This window comes from Ananas comosus, linkage group 18, assembly GCF_001540865.1.
Source record: "Ananas comosus cultivar F153 linkage group 18, ASM154086v1, whole genome shotgun sequence".
Lineage (NCBI taxonomy): Eukaryota > Viridiplantae > Streptophyta > Magnoliopsida > Poales > Bromeliaceae > Ananas > Ananas comosus.
In genome coordinates, this window is record NC_033638.1 from 9,397,074 (window position 1) to 9,419,805 (window position 22,732).

Here is a 22,732-nt window from a genome sequence, read left to right on the forward strand (position 1 = left end):
TATTCTTAACTATCTAGTATTTTAAAAAATACTTACTTTACTATCTATTTAATTATAAAGTTTTTAGTAAAACAAGAGTAAAATTACGAAATAGCTAAGTACAACTTTTGAAACAGAACAAAAGAAAAAGGAAAAATGTGGGAGGGATTGAAGTTTACCCTATTTTATAACACTTTGAAAGTGTTTCCACCACACTCAAAACATAGCAAAGATTATATCTTGTATATAGAACTATTTCATTTTTTGAGAATGTCACATTTCTCCACCCCTTTAAGGTTAAGCCACACGTTCTTGTCAAGCTTAATGGCTCTAATACCAATTGTTATGCCATGCTTCTCAAGATGTCACCTATTTTATAATTACTCTAATTTAGCACGCTTAATACTCACAACCTCTTTAACCTAACCACCGTCCAAGATACTATAATTAGATTAAAAGTTTTAGTTCTATTATCTCCTATATATAAGAGAGTATTTCAAATCCCGAAGGTGTCGTAAATATGTATATATTCTGCTACTTACTAAAATGCATCTGAGTTTTAACTTCTTTTTTTTTTTTTTTTTTAACTCCTTAAGCAACATATTGTCTGGTGTGATCTGTTAGTACCAAACAATTACTCAATCTGGTAAAAAATCATCATCACAATTTCTATCTAAAAAAAATGCTCTACATAATCATTAAAAGTCATCATAATATTCTAGCAAATAATAGCCATTATTAAATTGTTCGTACATAAAGTTCTTCAAATCTAATTTGTAATAACGGAAAATGCTCACAATTCTGCTGAAAAAAACCTTTCTTTTTCGCATACATTCATGACGAATAACAACGCCTGAGATCTACATAACCAGCTATCAGATCTGAAAACCCTAATTACGAAACGTCACATCTCGCCAATCAGATCTAAACGAATTTGCAAAAATGCAACAAAAAAAAGAACGAAAATAGACTCTAACGAGAGACAAATCTGAGATCAATTTCACACCGCATTCAAACAAAAACTAAGGAATTAAAATCTATATAATGAGTACTCGAACAAGGGGGTTTCGCACCAAATCTCTTTAAACAGATCTAAACAATGCCGATACAGGATGTGAATTCGACACGTTAGCATCCATCATTCAGTACAAGGATCTACGTATTTAAATCGTTCGTGTCCATTAAAATGAATGATGTGATCGGTGCAGTAGAATACGAACCCTAGCCCGCAAAAAGTAGTAAGAGGGGTAATGAGGACGCCCTAAATTTAACGAACCTCGAGGGGGAGGGAGGGCTCAGACGCGGATGGCGGTTCCGGCGGAGGCGGCGGCGGAGGTCGCGGCGGCGGCGCCGCCGAGGAAGGAGAGGAGTCCGGCAGGGGCGGCGGCGGGATCCTGGTCGTCGAGGAAGAGGTCCTCGGGGACGCGGAAGGCGCCGTGGGCGCAGACGAGGGCGCCGCCGAGCATGAGGGCGTAGACGATGAGGGACCCGACGGAGGTGAGGAAGACGACGAGGAGGGTGAGGAGGGAGAGCGCGGCTAGGGTTTCGCGGTGGGAGAAGGGGCGGCCGAGGAGGACGAGCGGCGGCGCGTCGGCGGGGCGGAAGACGTAGAGGAAGGACCAGGCGGAGGCGAGGAGGAGGAGGACGAGGAGGGAGAAGGGGTGGGCGAGGAGGGAGGAGGCGAGGGAGAGGCCGAGGAGGGCGAGGTAGTTCACGCGGAAGTAGGCCAGGTTGCGGCGGAGCCGGGACGCCGCGTCCGAGAGCGAGTCGGGCCGCGCGAAGGCCGACCGGTCCAGGAGCTCCGCCCATGGCCGCCGGTGCGCGAGGGCGCGGCGCGCGGCCTCGCCGGCGCGGCCGAGGAAGAGGCGGAGCGCCGACAGCGACGCCGCGGACGACGCCGCGGCGCCGGACCCGGCGGCGGCGGCGGCGGTGGTGGGGAGGATCGGAGGGGACGAAGACGCCATGGGAGAAGGGGGTGGTGGAGCGCGCGTTTGTTTCTGACCCCAGCCCCAGAGAGAGAGCGAGAGAGAGGGGGGGAGAGAGGAGGAGACGAAAAGGGGTCTTAGGTTGGGATGGGGACTTTTCCTCTCTTCTTATTTACTATTTATTTATTTGTTGTGGGGGATTAGGGATTTGTGCGTTGTTATGTTACATGTATTTTGTGAAGGCCAATCAAAGTAATTGATACGCAGATTTGGGAGACTATTTGCTTCGTCCGCTGCATCTTCAGGCCTCTAGTGAATCGTGGGTAATCAAAATTTATTAATCCTGTAAATGTGATTTACATCATCAAAATATATATAAAATTTATAAATTTATTACTAAAATGCTATATAGAGTTATAGACTAAAGAGTTAATAATTAAAAAATTATTATTTTAATTCGTAAGAAAAATAAATTAAATCTTCATAATTTATAATTTTTTTTTTTTGTATATAATCATTTTAAATGGTCTAGAGCACATCTAGCTTCATTTGAGATTGCGGGGAGATTGCGTTACGTGCGGTGAGATACCCTGTTTGTTTTCGTAAGTAATATTGCATTTCGTATATTGCGGTTAGTCGGTTACTACATATTTTCTGCGGTTCCATTGGTAGAAGTATATCTCTATATATTTTTCCTAAACTCCGTTATTATATCTTGTTAGATCTATCTCAATACCAAACTAAACCCTAATATACTGGGTGCAAGCACTAGTTAGTTTCTTTACAAAGGTTAGAGAACTATGGCGGTAGGTATTATTATACAGTAATCACATGTAGACGTAAAGGCGATGTTTGGAGTTGTATGGTGCTTGGAGTTGTATGGTGCTTCGGCGCCGTAATCGGCAATCAAAGGTACATCGCCACCGGCTTGGAATCAAGTTGGCATGCGAAGGTATTTGTAATTAGTCCACATTTATATTTTCGATTTTTAGCTTTGCACATCGTACTCTTCTGAGATTTATTTTTATCGGTTAAACTGCAACTTATATGCGCCATATATATGTTTCATTTATGTTAGTGTTAACTGAAACATTTGGCGCATGAAATCCTGTCTATTTCAATAACATCGCCTTACCACACCATCCATCGATAGTCCAAGCTGGTAAGACACGTTTTTTGCAGGTAAAAGATTACTTTCTTTTTCCCTTGCTCCCTGTTTCCAAGGACTGATGATAAAAAGGTAGATGCATGTTCTTGTCAAGCAAAGCTTGAAAATTCAATCAGTTCTTTTGATTAGAACTGACGAGCCTTAATCTCAGACTGAACAGGCGGAGAATTTAACATAATATACTAAGCAAAAATAAAAATGATAAAGATTAGCTCACTTAAACACACTATAATCAGAACTGGAATAGAAAGAGACCAAACCAGGGAAAAGCACAAATAGATAAAGACCGAACCCGGGAAAAGCACAAATCGATAAATCATCATTCGCATAAAATGACACACTCGGAAACTCCGACACTCTCATGCTGCAGGAAACCTCCTGCAGCAACCAGAATACAACACGAAACATTATGGGAGTAAACACCCACAGCATTCGCACCAAAAATTAGTATTTATTATTCACAGGCGCTCTTTTTAAACTATAACACAGAAACAATCTAGGCGCAGACAACTACTCAGGTTCGTATCAAAATTACAGTATTTGTTTGTGTTCTTTTTACCTGTGTGACTGTACACTTCTAACTATGCACACACCGCTCTGTTCAACAATATTTTACAGACGGAGAAAAAAGAATGAAAAAACAAAGCTCCCATCAGTGTAAAAAGAGTTTCTGTTTCGAACATTCAAAAATGTAATAAGCACCAGCCCCAGCGGCCGGTTCAAAGAACTGTTAGTAATCTCCTAACAAAGGCAACTAAATCTAGCCATCTGCAAATCCCTGATCTTGCTCCTGCACAAGCGCCGCCTCCAACTCCCTCTCCAACTGGGCGGAGAAATCCCATGCAGCAGCGTCGGATGGGAACTCCATTGGAAAAGCAAAAGCCGAAGGATCAATGTACTGGATATTACCATCTATACCCTCTTGGCCGAGTTCACTGGTAGTGAGACCAATTCCGTCTCTCATTGGCTCCGCATCGATCATCCCCAGTATCTCATCAATATTGAAACAATCGAAGTTGATATTGTTGTCACCAGGCAACAGATTCTCTATTGGCTCCAAGAGACCGAACACATCCTCACTTCCTTCTTCCTTCACCTTATCTTCTGCTACCGCGACAACAGGCGATTGACTCTTGAATTCATCAACTGACTCCACCTTCGGCGCTCTCAGATTAGCTTTATCAGGACTTGAAACCTCCGTATTTTGTTCTTTAGCAGCTGATTCATGCTGGGACGTAGTTGTAGATTCACAAGAATCCTCTTTTGCATTTCCTTCAAAATTAACTCGGGCAAGGGAACCATACATAGCCCTAGCAGCTTCATCGTAAGCCCGAGCTGCCAACTCAGCAGTTGGGAAAGTTCCAAGCCAGAGTCGGCTACCTCTGTTAGGTTCTCGGATCTCTGCAACCCACTTGCCCCATGTTCGTTGCCTTACTCCACGGTACAAACATGATGAATTATCTGGACCTCCTTTTCCTCGCATGCAGCCTTTCTTTGAGCCCTTTGCTGGTGCTTTTTTAATTCGTCTGTATGCCTCTTGGCAATTTTGCTGCTTCCACTTCTTAATAGTTTCCAAAACAGAATTTGGGCCTTCTCGTGTTCTTCGTGGTCTTTTTTTCCTGAGTAGTAGCACAAGGAAGATTCAAAACATCAGCAAAAACACTTGCACCGAGTCCAAATTAGAATGTAACCTCTATAGGTAATGCAATTCAAAAGCACAGGTTCACTATGTTCTGTGCACAATACAAGTGCATTTGGCAGATAAACATAATTTTCTTATTGATAAACCTGAAGTAAATTGTAGTTCTCCAGAATTCCATACCAGTTCACCGTTTCCCAAACCATACTCTTGAGATTGGAGGTGAACAGCTAACCTCTCGTATCACATTGACTCTAGTCTCAGAAGATTAAACTCGCTAGTAGTAGTCTAAATACAATCTCAATCAGGTTCTACTGGTGAGTGTTCCCATTCTAATGCCTCATTCCCTATCAACTATTATATCTTTGATCAGCCAACTTGGTTAACCCCTCACAAAAAACACAAGTGCATAAGGAACCAAAGAGTTGTGTACTTGCTGCCAATTGAAAGATCTCTTCTTTTTTTGATTTTTTGTTTTTTTGTTTTCCTTCTCCTTTGTTTTTTGAATTTGTCCAGACACTAGATTAGAGTTTTTAATTACTATACAAAATGTGTGAACTAGGGAATTCACACTAATGACCAGGGTTAGGGTGTTTACGCATAAATAAGTGAAGTCATTAGCATTCATACCTACTGACCCGATGCGACCAACAACTCCCATCCTGACTGCTGTCGATGTTCTAGTAAAACATATAACACAATCAGCCAAGCATGTGATCAATCTCGGAAAAGAAAATTATAAATATTGAACTCCAAATACCAAAGAAACAGAGACGCCAGAAGAAAAACAAAAATAAAACAAAAAACAAAAAACAAAAACACCACAGAAACTAAAATAGCATGAATACTCCAATCTAGATCGAAGCCAAACACAATTTGGTATTCACCATCTATTAGATCGAAGCCAAACACAATTTGGTATTCACCATCTACACAATTGGTCCCCGTACACTCAAAATAGTCCAAACTAATTATATTAATATCCCTCAACCATCTCTCCAGAATATGGTTAAATCAAAAACGTCACAAAAAACAAATAACAAACCCCAAACAAACCCAAACTCAAAAAGTTGTCTGAGTTCAGAATAAAAACCGAAATGTAATCGGATAAAAAATGCTTCTTGAAATTCTAACTCAGAAATACCAACATTAGAAAAGACCACTTACAACCCAAAATATCGTCCAGTTGCATGCATTCCGAAGTGAAAAAATTAAGAATAGCAAACCAGTACCCAAATAAAAATTACTGCGAGCAAAACACAAAATATCTTAAACAAATAGGACCAAAAGAATTTTAAGTCAATTAACCATGACACCACAAGGCAAAAAGATACAGACAACAGCCAGAATGTTACTCTATGACTAATCAACAATACCACATCACTAACTAGCATCTTTCTTTCCTCACATACACACCCTATTTGGCTAGAGACAAACTACTAACCTTTCGTAGATACCTCAATTTGCTTCTCTCTAATTCATTTGTTGGAAATTCATTAGTTCTATAATGATTTCTCCTAATTCAGGGTTTTTTTTTTTTAACATGTCAGCAAACCAGGTGCTTTGTGTTTGACTTACCTTGACTGTATTTTCCACATGCAAGAAACCTTGTTTACTTTCTTGTCCATCCAAATAAACCCGTGATCTATAACAGAACGCAAAACAGGAAAGTAAACAATGAACTGAATTGACCCATATTTCATTTCAAGCAACCTACTCCAATCAAAATACAATTCACTCGATTTCATTGAACTACAAATTGTAACAACTCCATCTTAATTAATATAGTACCTAAAAAAGTAACAATAATGGGAAATCAATTGGTTTAATACCAAACAAATTAAATAGTCATGGCACGTGAATAACAAACTAGTATATTTCATTTCAAAGAACTGATTTCCATTAGCAGATTGATTCAATTTAGACTATAATCATGGCAAATCATCAGCTAGCTAGTAACTTCTACAATCTACATAAACGCTCCTACAAACGCTTTGTTTACAAATTACGACACGGATTATCAAACTCCGCGCACTTTCGTTAGAAAAATAGCCAACACGAAAACGAAATTGGACACAGGAAGCCGAAACCCTAATCTAAAATCGGCACCACAAACTCCACTCACCTTCGTTGGAAAAAAAAGCCAAAACAAGTACGAAATTGGACGCAGGAAAACGAAAACCTAATCTAAAATCGGCACTCGTCATCTCCCCAAACAAGATCACAAAATTAAAAATAAAATCAAATTATACAGGATTTTCCCTTACCTTTCCTGCTCGTACATCTCGAATCCTCTTCTTTGATCGGCTTCCACCATTTGATCTCTCTCTCTCCGAGCTCCCTTCGATCTCTTTTCTTTCGATACCTCTTCGGTCTCTAGGGTTTTCTCTTTCTAGGGTTTTCTCCTCTTTTCCTTTTTTTTTTTCTGACTCTTTATCGCTTTCGATCGATTCTTATAGCGCGGCTCTCTTTTTCTTGGGTACCAAGGGACGCACAAATCCTCGGGTGCGGGTATTTATAGAATTATAGGAGGGAGTACTCGCGATGTTTCTATAATTAGGAAAGCGGGGTTGGGGGTGACGTGGGCCGTGTCGTGCCGCTAAATGCCCGTCGCTTTCGACACGTGTGACCAGAAGCTTCCGGAAGGGGGCAGCGAGCTGCTGCGTGCGTGATTGCGTCGCGCTTCCTTAGCCGCGAAGGCGTTCCCCGCCGCGGCTCAGATCTCCGCCACGTCACCCCCGCGTGCCCCATCGCGCGCGTAACGTGGACTTTAAGATTCGCGGCAGCTGTTGATTGCGCCGCGGGAATCGTAAAGCACAGGGGTCGTGGTGTACAGTTTGGATATACTTTCAGATATTTCCGGATAATGACGATGATTAGTTGGCCACGGTTGGCATTTTTTTGTCAATAAAAAAATAATTGCTACAAGACTTATTATTGTCTGTATACAATGCACCCTGGTTGATAAAATCAGAATTTTCAGAACATAAAAAACTCAAAATTCAAATAAAAAAAAAAAAGAAGTAGAGGTAGCTTCAAAATTGATGATAAACACATTAAAAGAGCCTATCTACTCCACCGAAAGTAAACTTCAAATTAAAGTATACACTTGAATAAAGTAAAATTCAGTTAAAAATTATTTTTGTACTGCATATTTTATTTGTATAATTATGAAACTAAATTTTTTTAATTTTACTATTTATTTATTTGACGAAAAGTAAATAAATTAGAAATTTTACACGTCAAAATCAATTATATTATTTAAAAATTTTAAATTTTGACCGGGACAACAAATCAAAAAAAAATTGCGGTCCAAAACAACTATACTTTTCTGCGCTTTCGGCAAAGCAAACACACTTCAAAAACATTGTATCTGTCACCATCAGAGGGGAAATAAAGAAAAGAACAAAGATAGCATCAGTTTACATCGGCAAACTTTTTACAGAGCAAGTTGATCCACCTCAATCAATGTGCTGATAAATTCCATTTCCACTGCAGGTTTTTCTGTACAGCTACAATGAATTGAATAGGAGTTCATTCCAGACGTCCGGCACGCCGGGCAGGCACCAGTGTATGCAGTCGGCGTAGCTGGCCGGATTTGCGAGCTGTCGCGGGGTCAGCGCCTCCCAGAACTTCCGGTAGATCGAGGGGTGCCCGTCCTTTCGATACTCCGATAGTTGGGTAATGTTGAGAACCGTGATCTTTCTGCCCAGTTTAGCCATTATCGCCGCCACCGCATGCATGGTTTCTACGTCAGATCCACTCCCCCAGTAGCCCTCGTCGTCGATCGGCGCTCTCTCGTCGTAGCAGTTTCCGTCGCTGCCCGGATTCCATTCCCTGCTCCTGGAAAGTTGGAAAGCAGTGAAACTCGATCAGATCAGAAGAAGCAATCATAGTTTCAGTGCCCAAATTTCCACGCCTTTGTAATCATCATTTTTTTTACTGTTCCAATAGTGTTTTAAAAGTTACGCAAAATATAGTACAAACCAGAGGTGCGTGGGCGACATTGTAACAAAGAAAACCTGCTGCTTCTGGGGATCTACACTTGTTGAGACCCACCCTGCCCAGGTCTCCAGGGCCAACTTCATTGCGTCTATTCCGTCGGCTTCTTCGCAAATGTCCTCTTCACTACTGCTCCATCTGTTATTTTTGTTTTTTTTTGTTTTTTTTCCAAAACAATAGTTACTAGTTTAACAATTGAACCTTTTAATCGATAGAATATAAACTGTTTGGTACTGCACTTACACAAGCTTTATCTTATTTCCGCTCCGCCACCACAAGTATGAGTTGAAGATGAGTATATCGGCATTCGCCCATTCAGCTGCGTGCTTAAGCAGTGAATCCGGTCGGATTTTCCTCTCATCTAGTCTGTGGTTTATCGGGTCATCGGAATTTGATTCTACAATCAGTGGTGCCCAGTAAAACTCAATAGAAGCATTATACTCCTGTATAGAAAAACAAGCAATATAAACCATGAATCCTGCAGATCCTGCAGATGCATAGTACATCAGAATCAGGGAGAAATTGGACTACTATTATTCTTTCGAATTTCAAGATACTTTAAAATGCAAATTCGACCAATTTCAGATCACCTCGGCCATAAATTTCGTTAAACCGGCGTTAGGCGTCATCGACTTCTTGCCAGCAGGAATCGCAGATTGTACGAGGCAGACCATGGAAATCCACTGGCCTCGGTTTAGCGAATCTCCCGCAAACATAAGCCGCTTCCCTCTTAGCTTCTCCAGCATCTCAGTTGCATTCCATCTCCGAAAGAGAGTAGCAGAAAAATTATAACATCAAGTGTCAGAAACATTTCCTTATCTTATCCACCGAAACTCGAAAATCAAAATTCGATCTTGTCCGGAAAAATTAACGATCAACACGGTAGCTCAGCGAATTACGAAATTACAGTTGAGAAATCCACCAATTTCTCGCTCAAGTCCATACAACTCTTTCATTCATTTCGTAGTTCTTTTTTTCTTTTCTTTCCTTCAAATTTGAGCTGCAACAAGCTTCTTCTTTTCGACTCGAACTAGAGTTGCGAAAAGTTACATAATTTGATTTGATGAGCATATAAGTAAAAATTTCCGAATGAACATAACTTCGTAAAGAAAAAGAAGTACTTGAAATTATATTATGATACCTCTTTAACTCGCAACTGTCAGGCTGCCATCGCCAGCTCTGGTAATCCCTGTCGGGCCGGCCGTGCTTTCTGCACGCCAACTGATCCGACATGTAAGGGCAATCGAGCTCCTCATACAGCGGATATGAACGGTTATCGTAGACCCATCTCCCCGAGAACAAGTTGCAACCGTCGGATTTGCTCTCGTGCTGCCGACCGTCTTCCGCTGCAACTGCCGCCCTTCTTTTGTAGCTCTGGATGGTAGTGCAGGCCTTCGACCAGTCCGAAGCACCTAAGATTCAAATTTAATTTACTTCAACACTCATGTTTACTGTTTAGTTGGTTTTACACACACGAAAGGAAAAAAAAAAAAAATGTACAAACTTTACCACATGTATTTCATTGTCCACCTACTCTGCTGGATTATTAACAACAATTTTGAAAGGAGCAACATCAGAGTATCGAATCCGAAATAATAAGCTCAGGAACAAATTTCAATAGCCATTTCCTTATTTTAGCTACAAATTTCCAACATTATTCAAAAATCACATGCACCTGAACAAACACTACAGGGCCAAAGTGTCAATGCGGCGTCCGGGACCATCACTAGATACAAACATTTTAATATCTTACTACTTGTGCGATACGAAACTATCGTCGTACGTACTATTAATTTTTTTAACGAACAAAATGAGAACAGTAAAAACCCAAAATCGCATTTCACTGCTACATTCAACGATCGATCACTTAAAATGACCGAGTTACACTACGTCCCCGCGAATTTCAGGGGATGAGAACGCACCTAAGACTCGATTCGCGACTCGAGGAGTCGAAGCGTTGGAGGTGAGATAAGTAGGGAGAGAAGAAGGGTTGGGATTTGAATTTGAATTTGAATGCGGGTCGTCATCTCCTCGGCTTCTCGTGATTCCGCCATTGCTGAGGATAGTAATTTTGAAGAGCACGAAGAAGCAGAGGAAGAGGACGAAGAGGAGGGAGAGTTGGTTCTTCTTCTTCCTGCCCCACTTCTGCATCTTCTCCTCGGAGAGACACAGGGAGAGAGATTTCGGCATTAATGGGAAGCTTCTTGGCTCTTGATTGCAGCAGAAGCGGAGAGAGACGCGAGGTGAGGGGCCCTTCCGTGTCCAGCCCCAGTACCGCATGTCTTTTGAAAAACCGTTTCTACGTGTATGGACCTATTTAGACCCTGTATGCGTGACATAAATAATTTTTAAATATACAACATAATATGTTATGTTTTATGCATATCTATATCTATATCTATATTATTTCATTATAATATAAAATAAATAGTGTTTCCAACTCCAATGAAGTTGGAATCCTTAAATCATTTAGCTGCAGTGATTAATTATTTTCCGGTATTTTGAGGCACCACCTACTGACCTGTAACTTAGGAAAATTACTGTTGAGGGCGTTTCGATAGTCCATTTGGAACAATTATTGCTCCAGCACGAACATTAAAGCGAAGAAAATATCTCGTGCTTTGTCAGCGTCTTATAATGAAGTTTTGCAATTATGGGAGTAAATTGCACTGCTATTCCTAAACTTTTGGACAATTGAGTTCCACTGATCCTCAAAATTTTTAGATTTCATATTAAAATATTTACAAATTTAAAATCATTTTCTTTTAGCTCTTATTCTTATTTATTGCTAGGAAAAAAAAAAAATATTTGCACACCCTAAGATGAATAGATGGATGGATTTGTTTCTCTTTATAATTAGAAATAATAATAATAAAAAAAGAAGTAAATTCCTCTTTGCTGTTGTAAGGGAAAGTGCCAGAGGAAGCAAGATGCCAAAATGGAATGTTTGGGGTGTCATTTGGAGTGTTTTACATCAGGTATCTATGATTTCTATTTTAGGGTCTCTTTGGCAACTTTGGAATTTAATTCTTAATATTTTTTTATGATGAAAATAGTACTTGCTCAAAACAGCATCATTTTATTTATATTAAAAAGAAGAAGTTTGTATTTAAGATATATGTGTGAATTATTTTGAATTATTAACCTTGGATTTTATAAAAAAGACACTCTATTTTGTAGAGAGAGAGTTGGAAAGAATAGGAGATAAATGGCAAAAATATTTTATGCTCACTTTACACAAAAAAATATGTATCTACTAAGCCATTCAAACAGTTCATCTGGAAAATAAATAAATAAATATATAAATAAATATGTACAACACTAATCAAAGTATTTTGTTTTTAACAAAAACCCACTTCTGTAAAATTCTCAAACAGGATCTTAGCTTTGTAATAAATTAGTAAAAAAGGAGCTTCCATTTTTTTTTCCTCTCTTTCTTCGTTTTAGTTCATTGAACTTTGGAGGTGATATAGTTTATTCCTTCAATAATTATCAATTAATAACGTATACAACAAGATTATAAATTTCCACTTACAGTTTCCAAAAGTTGATTTCCTATGCACATATTGTTGTAATTAAAAAAAAATAACACTTCATTAATGGATTGAATTGGTTCTATCAACTTTAAGTTGAAGATAGTTTCCTAAGTTGATGACATCTGAGGTTTACACTGATAAGTGCAATTGCAATTTTATTGGAAGAGTAAAACCTCATTTGTTCCTGTCATAAGCTTTTTCTTTAAATTCTGTCGTAACCGTTCTCTCCGTAATATAACAGTTTTTCCTCGAGGAATTTATCTATATCTATATCTATACATTAATTTCCATGACTAAATCCTACATGCACCCATCCCTTTAATTTGAGGAGAAGTGGGGTTTATTTTTTTTTTTTTTTTTTTTTTTTTTTTACTTTTTCTCATTTTCTTTATATTTACTAAGGCCTAAAATTTTTTTTTTAACCCTATTTCTTTACCTTTTGGTCTTCCACCCTCTTTCTTAAATTTATAAATTTGAATCTTTGTTGTGTTTTATATTCGGAGTCAATTAATTAATAAAAGTGATATATATATATATATATATATATATATATATATATATATATAATATAAATTATCTTACGTGTTATTGTGAGCCTTTCTTTAGTCATATTAACTGTAATATGATATTTTTTTTTATTATTGTGTTATAAAAATAATTTTAATCATCCATTTGCATGATATGCGACATCTTTTGAACAAGATTGAATAATTTTGTTGGAACGATTGATTCTTTTTCATTATAGTTTTTTTGTTAAAAAAAGTGTTTGTTTATAATATAGACTATATTTATTATATTTTTATACTAAACTGATATTTTATTTTTTACAAATTTTTATTTTAACAGTATCTACCCACCGTAACACGCGGGTCACTACACTAGTCGTTGCATGATTAGCATAGTCTTAGATACATTATTACTTAGGCTCCGTCACAACGCATAAGCGTCTTATTTAGTATTTCATTTTAATTTAATTAAAAAATTTGTTATGAGGTAGATTAAGTAGTGCAATCAAATCATAGTCATTTTTTAAAAATTAAAGGGGTTTTAGGCTTTCATAGAAAAAATGTTTTATGCTTTGTAGTGTTTAGTTTATAGAAAAAAATAATAGTTTTTCATCGGTATTTCTTTGATTGAAAGGAAAAAAAATATATTTGTTTAGTTCTGTAAAAAAATCGTGAATAAAAATAAATTTACGCAACGCGATTTTCATTTTCTGGCGAAATTGAGAGAAAAAAATACTTTAATTTTCTCAAATCGGTAAAAATATTTTTTTGATTTTTTTTTTTTTTTTTACAGTTAAACAAACACACGAGAAAAATAAGTTTCCAACTAAACACACTCCAAGGTAAATCATATTGTAGGTGAAACATGCGATCCAAGCCCTGTTATGAGCCTATGTTTAAGGCCCGTAGACCGGGTCCAACCCGACAGACAAATTTAAACGGGTCGGGCCAGTTTTGTTCGGGCGTAAACATGTCATTTGGTCCTGACCCGTTAACATAGTGGGCCCAAAGCGTGATTGGTTTTCGATCCATTGGGCTGAGCCAGATCAACAGAGATGCCCCAAAATAGTATTGGGCCATGATGATCCAACTTATAGGACTATAACGATTTATGCGCAACGAGCACATAATTTTCTTTTAATTACGCATTAACGGTGATTCAAACTTCCGATCTATTATATCAGCAATAAGCAACAACAAAAATTACCTGTTTCATTTCTCAAGATTCCAACACTATGATTGAGATACAGGTCCCGAAGACTACATTATTTTAGGGAATATTACGTATCATACAAAGGCCAACTAATCTACGAAAATACAAATAGTGGGTTCTGGGGCCATCTATTTTGATGTCATATTAATAATTATTTCATCTTAAAAAGATATAAACCGTCAATGAATAATATTTTAATATATTATACTCAGCATGCACGACCGTGGATTTAAAAACTCGGGCCCCATACGGAAGAAGCCACCAAATTTCGACTTGTTCAGATCAGATCAGGCTCGAATCTCACCTCGACTCGGGAAGGTACAAGATTGGGCCCGAGCCAAATTGGATTCAAATTCCAAATAAATTAAAGTTTGTGAATTTGCCACCCTGGAGATACATGCACCAAATTTGGTGGGATTTAATTATTCTCATTTACTTTAATAATATATATATATATAGAGCAAGGCTGCTGTGCTTTCAGGAGCACGGAGGCCTCTATGCTCCTGAGCCGTTTTCGATGATGGAGTTTCCGAATCGACGATCGGCTCCGTTAAACTTGATCTAGCGTATTTGAAGTTTCTAGAAAATAATTTTTGCGATTTTTCGATATCATTTACCTAGCAATCGAAATGATTCAAAATCAATAATTTTTAACGGCTGAAAATAAAAATTCAATAAAAAGTGGTGATATAGCATTAAAATTTTCGATCAGAAATATTGATTTTGTTGTAGATAGTATAAAAAATTTTGTTTCAAAATTTCATCTGATTTGAATACTTCTACACTGTTAAACTTGAAAACGACAGATATCAACCATTAAAAATTATAAATTTTGAATCCTTTCGATCACTAGGTAAATGATATAAAAAAATCGCAAAAATTATTTTCTAGAAACTTCAAATGCGCTAGATCAAGTCTAACGGAGCCGATCGTCGATTCAAAAATTCCAATCAATAAAAACGGTCAGGAGCACGGAGGCCTCCGTGCTCCTGAGAGCACAGCAGCCACGCTGCTCTATATATATTATATAATATAAAGTTGAGCTAGAATACTCTCGATAGTAAACGGGACGTTTTACTATCGAGTTGTTTTCGATGATAGAGCTTCCAAATTGCGATCGGCTTCGTTGAACATGATCTATACCACTTGAAGTGTTTCGAAATCAAATTTTAAATCTTTTCGGCATCATTACCTAATGATCAAGGTTAAAATTTGTAATTTTAATGGTGGATAAGAAATGTTTTCTTGTTTAACGGTGTAAAGATATCCAAATAAATTGAATTTTTGTTAGAAAATTCTTTAAACTATTTAAAACAAGATCTATACTCTTGATCTTGATTACAAGACTCCTATCATCATTTTTTAAAGAATATTCATTTTCAGCCATTCATTTTTTGTTCACTAGATGGATAAAAGAACAATATCGAAAGTGCGTGAAATTTGATTTTTAGGTAGTTTAAATGGTTTAGATCATATTTAACGGAGCCGATCGTCAATTTGGAAGCTCTATCATCGAAAACAACTCGATAGTAAAACGCCTTGTTTACTATCAAGAGTATTCTAGCTCAACTCTATATATATATATATATATATATATATATAATTGAACCTTAGCATATATATTCCCTATAGGGAAAGAGTCATATATTTATCATGTCAAATTGGTGCTTACTGCTTTGTCAAATTGGGCCCAGCCACTGAGATGATGTTTCTTCATAAATTAATCACATGGGCAGATCTAGCCTTCAGTTTCAGTTTTGATTCACATTGAAATAAAACTTCAGTAGGAGAGTTCTCGATCCCTATTTCATATTAATTTTACTTTCGTCTAAAAGTGTATTGATGTTTTCTAATACTAAAATAAATAAAAGAACTCTAGAATAGAGAAGATCAAGGATTCTAAACGAAACATTGATGTTCAAATTGGGTCCGTTTTATTATTTAGGATTATCCAATGGTGGAAATTTTGCAAAATCATTTAGGGGGGTGGGACTTTTTAGCACAATAATAATTATTCGGTATTATAAACACAGAAAAGAAAGATTACTCTCTATTAACCTGTAAAATAAAAAAAAAAAGGTTGATATATTTATTATCAGAATAAAAATATTACTGCATATGTTCAAATTTATACAATAAACGGTAGCCATGTGTAATCAATTGCGCCCACATAAAGAATGTACAATTACTGCAATAAATTTAGTTTTAATATAAGCAACCTTTAATTTTAATAAGCAACCAAAATATAAATATTAAAAGAGATCTTTATATATAAAAATGCAGTAGCATTTCATCTGTATATATTTGTAGTTAAATTTGAACTCAAATAAATGTTAGTTTATTAGATTGGGCACTCATCCGAAATCATCAATTTCAGAGGAAAAGAGCTTGTTTTAAACTTAAAAAATCACTAACATAGACAATTTTTATTATTGAAGAAATATATTTTTTTTCAAAAGGATATAAATACATTTTCCCGTAAAATACTGTTCGCATATCTAAAAAAATAAAAAATTTCAAACTATAAAAAGATATTACACACTTTTTTATTCTTCTTTAAATATCAAATTACTAGAAACCGAGTGATCAAGTGATCAGGTGAGTATAATTTAAAAAAAAACAGTGTACACAAGCATAAAAAAATAAATAAATAAATAATATTTAATAGTGACCTATTTGTAATAAAAAAAATATATTATTACATCATCAGTATTACGAAGGACACAAGAGAAGGGATCCCATCAAGGTTGGGTTGTTGACGGAGAAATTAGCGGCGAAGTCCCTGACTTTCCTCACACTTGTCGTTTACTCCCTCTTTCGCCCCGCTGTCTTAATAAACCCAATGTTTATCTAATCCACCGGCTTCCCAAGTGGGCCACTTGCTAATTACCTTTTTTTGGGAACGAAAATTACACAAAACACCCTTGCATTACTTGGAATTTTGCACAAACACCATGTACATTTTGGGGGAGAGAATTTTGGCTATAGTGGGTACAAATGAACCACACTAGCATATTTGAAAAATATTTTACTCCGCACTTAATATTTTCTAATCATTACTAAATTATCTATTTAACCACTTTGGTTTTGTGTTTTGGAGTTTTATTTTCTTTGTTCTCCTAATACTTGAAGTGGATTGTGGTTAGGGATGCAAACTATGTAGACCCAGCGGCGGGAGGGGTCCTCCAACTCCCACTTCATTATCTGTCGGGATCGGGACGGATTCGGAGTGATTTAATTTCCATTTTATTTTTGACGCCCATTTCTCCACCGGAGGTGAATAAAAGCGGGAGCGAGTTTTTGGCGGATCGGGACGGATCGAAGGAAATAAGAGATCTCCCACCTCCTGCTCCATTAACTTGATAGATCGAGACTGATTCGGGACTGACTATATTTTTTTATATTTTTTGTTCCCGCTTATCACTCCATTCGAGATGGATCAAAACGAAAGTTCTACCAATCCGGAACAATTTGCATCCCTAGTTGTTATATGGATTTATCCAAAACTTCTAATATAACCAAGTCCTATTTCCTATTTTAGTGAATATTTATAAAAATTTCACAAATAAATAACTAAAATTGGATGATTAAATTTCAATTATTTTCATGTTTTGCTTTATATTGCAACTTTGTAGCCACTTTCTAAGGATGCCAGAGAGAGAGAGAGAGAGAGAGAGAGAGAGAGATGCTGTATTAGCTTTTTGTCTAAAACAGTGTATGAATGTCTCTGATATTTACACTGAAAATGAGATGCGAAGCTGCAATATTCCCACTCAAGTCCAAGCAGCTAATTGGAAGCTATTACTTCAAGTTTCTAACATCAATCAATTTCAAATTGATTAGCAGGTGTAAACTGTCAAAGGATTTTGCAACTATATAATGTTTCTCTATTAATTTTATTCCACCTGACCGACCGTCCCTAGAACAAGTGGCAAAGGATTTGGTGGTTGGTATCCAAGACACAAGTTCGAATCCTAATTGATTCACATTTTCAGCTAAATTTATTTCTAATTGAAATAAATGAAACGGGTAGCATGCTACCTTTTTCTCTTAAAAAAAATTTTATTCCACCTGTGGGAAAATAAAAATAAAAAGCATTCTTTATAACTAGATTTTCACCCGTGCGATACACGGCTAATATAATAATATAGAATAATAATAAAAATTATTATGTGATGACAATAAAAAGATTTTCTAAATAATTTTATATTTTTTAACAAATAAAAAAATATACTATCAATCTTAATTATAGTATATATTAAAGTACACAAGCGAGAGAAAAAAAAAATTGGACCAAAATAAATATTCAACTAAAATACAAAATTCAATCCTACTCTATTATCTATGAATTGGTGTGCAAAATAATTTACATTTACATATTGATGTGCGAAATAAAATGATAACTAAAATTGATATGAAAAATTACAAATGACATGAATATTTAAGCATATAATGAGATCAACTAAACTTTCATATTTGACACACATTAGAGTAAGCACACATATATTATGTTTCTACTGTCACTTTTAATATTCAAAAATATATAGATGTTGATTTTCAAAAAAATATAAAGAAAAAAATTTTGTTGCATGAAGATGAAAAGTTACAGGAGTGACAGTAGGGAAAAAAATTACGAAATAAAAATTACAGAAGTAATAGGAAAATAATATGTTCTATTTTAAAGCATCAATATTTAAGAGCGAAGAAAATTACAGGAGCGATGTGAGTTTAAAATTTTTTCCTCTTTCAAAAAATATCTCTATCCATTTTTACTAATATTTTTATGTCCAGAAATTTTTAACCAATCATTTCAAATAATTAACTAAATAGTAATTTATTTCCAAATAAAGATAAATATTTTTTTTCTCATGCATAATATCTGCACCGGCCAATTTTTTTGCCACATAATATCCGTGAATTTTGAAAATATCTCAACATAATTACCAAATATCCAAATTTGAGTTTGACACGTGGCAAGCATATAGAAAGCCACGTGTCAGCTTCTCACATAGGGTTCATTAAGGGTTCTACTTTTATATATAGTAATAGATGCTCACATCATGTAAAATAAGCCATTAAGTGTATCAAACATATTTATTGATACTTTCCAATGTTGAACTGGTTTTAAGTTGTTACTTCTTCTCATTAAATTCATGCATCATTATATGATTGTGATGCATGCTATTGTAAGATATAAATGTTACTAGCAACAATAGAAATGTTATTTTTATTGTTACAGCATAAGGGCAAAGATTACCTAATTTCTAGGGAACATTTCATCATTACCCTTCCAAATAAGTCTAAAATCATGAATGCCCCTATAAGAATTGAAATGTCATAAATGACATTTTAAAAGAGAGAAACTTAAAAAAATAACCTTTACACTAATTTATTATCAATTTTGAATAAACAACAAACAAAATTCCAACTTTGTCCCTATTGTTGTTACCATCTTAAAATATTCAATTGACTATAAAATCATTTATAATTTTATAAACACTATTTTACATTTATAAATAACCTACATTTAGAGATAAGTTTTTGTCAATTAAAAAAAAAATAATCCTGACAAGTTAAGCTAAGAAAAATTTTTTTTTGAAAAAAAGCAAAAAAAAATTGTTTAAAGTATCAATTGACTCATTAAAATAAGGTTAAACAGTTTATTCAAAATATAACTTAAATATATATGCATGATGTGAACTAAGTTATTTGAACTAGCACAAATTTCTATGCTTTGGCATATCAAATTTTAAAATAAATGATGTAAAGTATCTTATTTTAGTATCTTATTTTCAGTTCTTATTTTACAATTTACACGGTAGTAAAGTGATATATTTTACTCTTTATTTTAATATATTAAAATAAATATACCATGCTAAAATACTTTCGTAAAAAAATTTAGAAGTTAAGGGCAAAATAGACATTTCGACCATATTTATGATAATCTAAATATTTTATCATTCTATAAAGACATGAAGAGTAAGGGTAAGGGTATATTTGAAGGGCAGTTGTGATATAATCAAATTTTTAGGGACATTTATGATATTTTTGACAAATGAAATTGACCCTAATTTCTAAGTTGAATGGACAATGTATATTTTTTTTTACATATAAAGTTATAAAAAAGGCCAATTTGCATAAAAAATCCACTTATTTTGGGCTTTTGCAAAACCGGGCCACCTTTTTCATATTTACAGATTCGATCCGCTTTTTCAGCAAACTGACAAAAATACCTTTATTACTTTTTCTTTTTCCTCTTTCTTTCTCTTCTTCGTTTCTTTCGTTCTTTTTTTTTTTCTCGCCGGCAGAGCGGAGGCAGAAACGGTCCGTCTCGCCTCTCACCCTCATGGTCTCGCCCTCGCCCTTGCCCTCGTCCATGCACCTCCCACCTTCCTCACCTCCGACCCGGCCAAGGCCGTGCTGCGACTTTTTCTTTTGCTTTTTTCTTTTCTTTTCTTCTCCGACTCTTCTCCGCCGTCTCCGATGACGACGCCTCTCGCCGTTCCCCGCCCTTCTCATCTCTCCCTTTTCCTTATTTTCTGCCGCCTCCGACGACGATTTATCTTCGCCGGCGCCGACGTCGACACCGTAGAGGTCACTGCGGCGCTACAGCCTCGGAGCGGGGGGTCCTTAGCGGCGTCGTCACCGGCGCCGTAGCTGTTGGCAGAGAAGGTGACAAAAAAAATTATAGAAAAAATAGAAAAAAAATAAAGATAAAAAATTATATAAAAAGAAGGATGAAAATAAAATTGCATCGTTAATTACAAAAAAAATTATAAGTTGCACTATTTAAGATGTAAATTGCTGCTTTAAGATAAAAATTATACTCTTTGAACGAAATTTATATAATTTTATCGAAACTGCATCTTTGTAGTATATTTATATCTGTTTCTCTTTGTTGCATGTTTTCTATTAGTTGACTATTTCTCCTTTATTTACACAGAATGGTTGCAACAAGGGATATACAGTGTAAAAGAGAGAACGAGTTAATATTATCTTAAAGGGTTGAAGTTTTCTCTTATTGTATGTTTCTTCTTTGTGCATATTTCTTTATTGTATACAAGAGAAATGGAACAAGAGGACGAATAGTGCAACAGAGTAGAAACATAGATATATCTCTTGAAAATAGTGCAGTTTTCTTTTGTTGTCTATTTTTCTCTTGTTACAAGAAATATTTGCAACAAAGAGGATAAATAGTATATTACCTCTTAAAACAGTGCATTTTCTTTCTGTGCAAATATTTTTTCTCTTTATTTATATAGAAATGTTAACAAGAGGGAAAAACATGAACAAAGGAGAAACAATTAAATATTCTTTAAAAGGGTACAGTTTAGATAAAAAATGTGAATAATAAGAAATGATGTAACAAGAGGGAAAAAGTGAACTTTTGTTTAATGTAGTGTAATGATTCATCTTAATGGATGCAGTTTACATCTGAAAGGGTTATAGAAGAAAATTTATAAATATCTATCAAGAGGTAATTTTGTTTTAGAGTGTACTTTTATCTTAAGTTGCAGTTTTAATCTTAAGTAGGCAACTTATAATTTTTTTGAACATTAACGATGCAATTCATATTCATCTTTTTTTATATAATTTTTTTTTTATATTTTTTTTGTTTTTTTATATTTTTTTTTTTGTCACCTTCTGTCAACAGGACCCGGTGCGGCGACTTGAAGCGCTAAGGACCCCATTTCCCGATCTGTAGAGCGCGTGACCTCACGGTGTCGACGTCGGCTGCGGCGAAGATGCTATCGTCGTCGGAAGGCAGCAGAGATGGGGAGAGGAGAGATGAGAAGCGGGGAAAAGCGAGTAGGCGGAAAGGCGGTTCGTCGCGAGGACGGTGGAAAGAGTCGGAAAAGAAAAAATAAGAAAAAGCAAAAAAAAAATTCGCGGGCGCCTTGGCGCGTAGAAGGCGAGGAGGTGGGGGTCGTGGACGAGGGCAAGTCAGGCGAGGCGAGGCGCGAGAGAAGAATCGTTGAGAGACGCGAGAACCGGTTTCCGCCTCCGCGCTCCCTCTCCATGGCGAGAAAAAGAAGAACAGAGAACGAGGAGAGGAGAGGAAAGAGGAAATAGAAAAAATAAAAAGGTTATTGGGGGTTCTGTTGTGAAAAAGGAATCGAATCTAAAAACGAAATAAGTGGACCGAGCCGGTTTTGAAAAGTCCAAAATAAATGAGTTTTTTATGCAATTGGCCTATAAAATATGTGCACGAGTAAAAAAATACTCAAAATTTTAAAACATCTTCTAGCTACAAAGTTTAGAAATCAGTACGTGAAATATGATCTTCTATTTCATCTCTTTCGCCTTAAAGAATTTTAGAAATGTTATCACATACAAAAGAAATTAAGGACTAAAAATTAAAAAAATTATAAGTACTAAAATCGGACTATCATTTTACTTATTTAATTTCCATATAATGTATTAACTAATACCATATTGATTTCTTGCCAGTGGCCAGAAACCATTAATCTTGCATAATAATATAATATTAATTAAGTGATAGATAATCTATTAACTCTCTTCTATATATTCATATGTTTCATCATATTTTATATTAATTTTATATTAATTCTTTTTTTTTTTGTAATACTCTCTCTCCGCAACTTCACCTCCCCTCTATCCCCACTTACGTTTTGTGTAGGTTATGATTTCATTAATATTTCATCAATTATTTGGTATATTAGAAGGTGATTCTATTATGTAATTGATATCATAATTGATTATAGACTAATTATTCGTAGTCACCGTTTCATTCTTTTTTTAA

The 22,732-nt window shown here is 35.8% G+C and overlaps 3 protein-coding genes across 5 annotated transcripts; all 3 read right to left on the reverse strand.

The window, feature by feature from the left end:
- LOC109723689 (PRA1 family protein B2-like) lies at positions 785–2,109 on the reverse strand. The gene has a single exon (XM_020252148.1). The coding sequence runs from the start codon at positions 1,941–1,943 to the stop codon at positions 1,275–1,277; it is 669 nt and encodes a 222-aa protein (XP_020107737.1). The 5' UTR covers positions 1,944–2,109; the 3' UTR covers positions 785–1,274.
- On the reverse strand, positions 3,504–7,212 carry LOC109724128 (dehydration-responsive element-binding protein 2A-like). Of its 2 annotated transcripts, XM_020252824.1 has the most exons (4): positions 6,979–7,212; positions 6,290–6,356; positions 5,342–5,391; positions 3,504–4,691 (listed from the first exon to the last, which is right to left on the reverse strand). In XM_020252824.1, the coding sequence occupies exons 1-4, from the start codon at positions 7,026–7,028 to the stop codon at positions 3,833–3,835; spliced, it is 1,026 nt and encodes a 341-aa protein (XP_020108413.1). In that variant the 5' UTR covers positions 7,029–7,212; the 3' UTR covers positions 3,504–3,832. The 2 variants fall into 2 exon arrangements, with proteins under 2 accessions (XP_020108413.1, XP_020108414.1); XM_020252825.1 differs by lacking the exons at positions 5,342–5,391; positions 6,290–6,356.
- On the reverse strand, positions 8,017–10,985 carry LOC109723827 (protein trichome birefringence-like 35). Of its 2 annotated transcripts, none has more exons than XM_020252314.1 (6): positions 10,636–10,982; positions 9,855–10,125; positions 9,304–9,475; positions 8,957–9,156; positions 8,699–8,851; positions 8,017–8,554 (listed from the first exon to the last, which is right to left on the reverse strand). In XM_020252314.1, the coding sequence occupies exons 1-6, from the start codon at positions 10,901–10,903 to the stop codon at positions 8,224–8,226; spliced, it is 1,395 nt and encodes a 464-aa protein (XP_020107903.1). In that variant the 5' UTR covers positions 10,904–10,982; the 3' UTR covers positions 8,017–8,223. The 2 variants fall into 2 exon arrangements, with proteins under 2 accessions (XP_020107903.1, XP_020107904.1); XM_020252315.1 differs by having other exon boundaries at positions 8,330–8,554; positions 8,734–8,851; positions 10,636–10,985.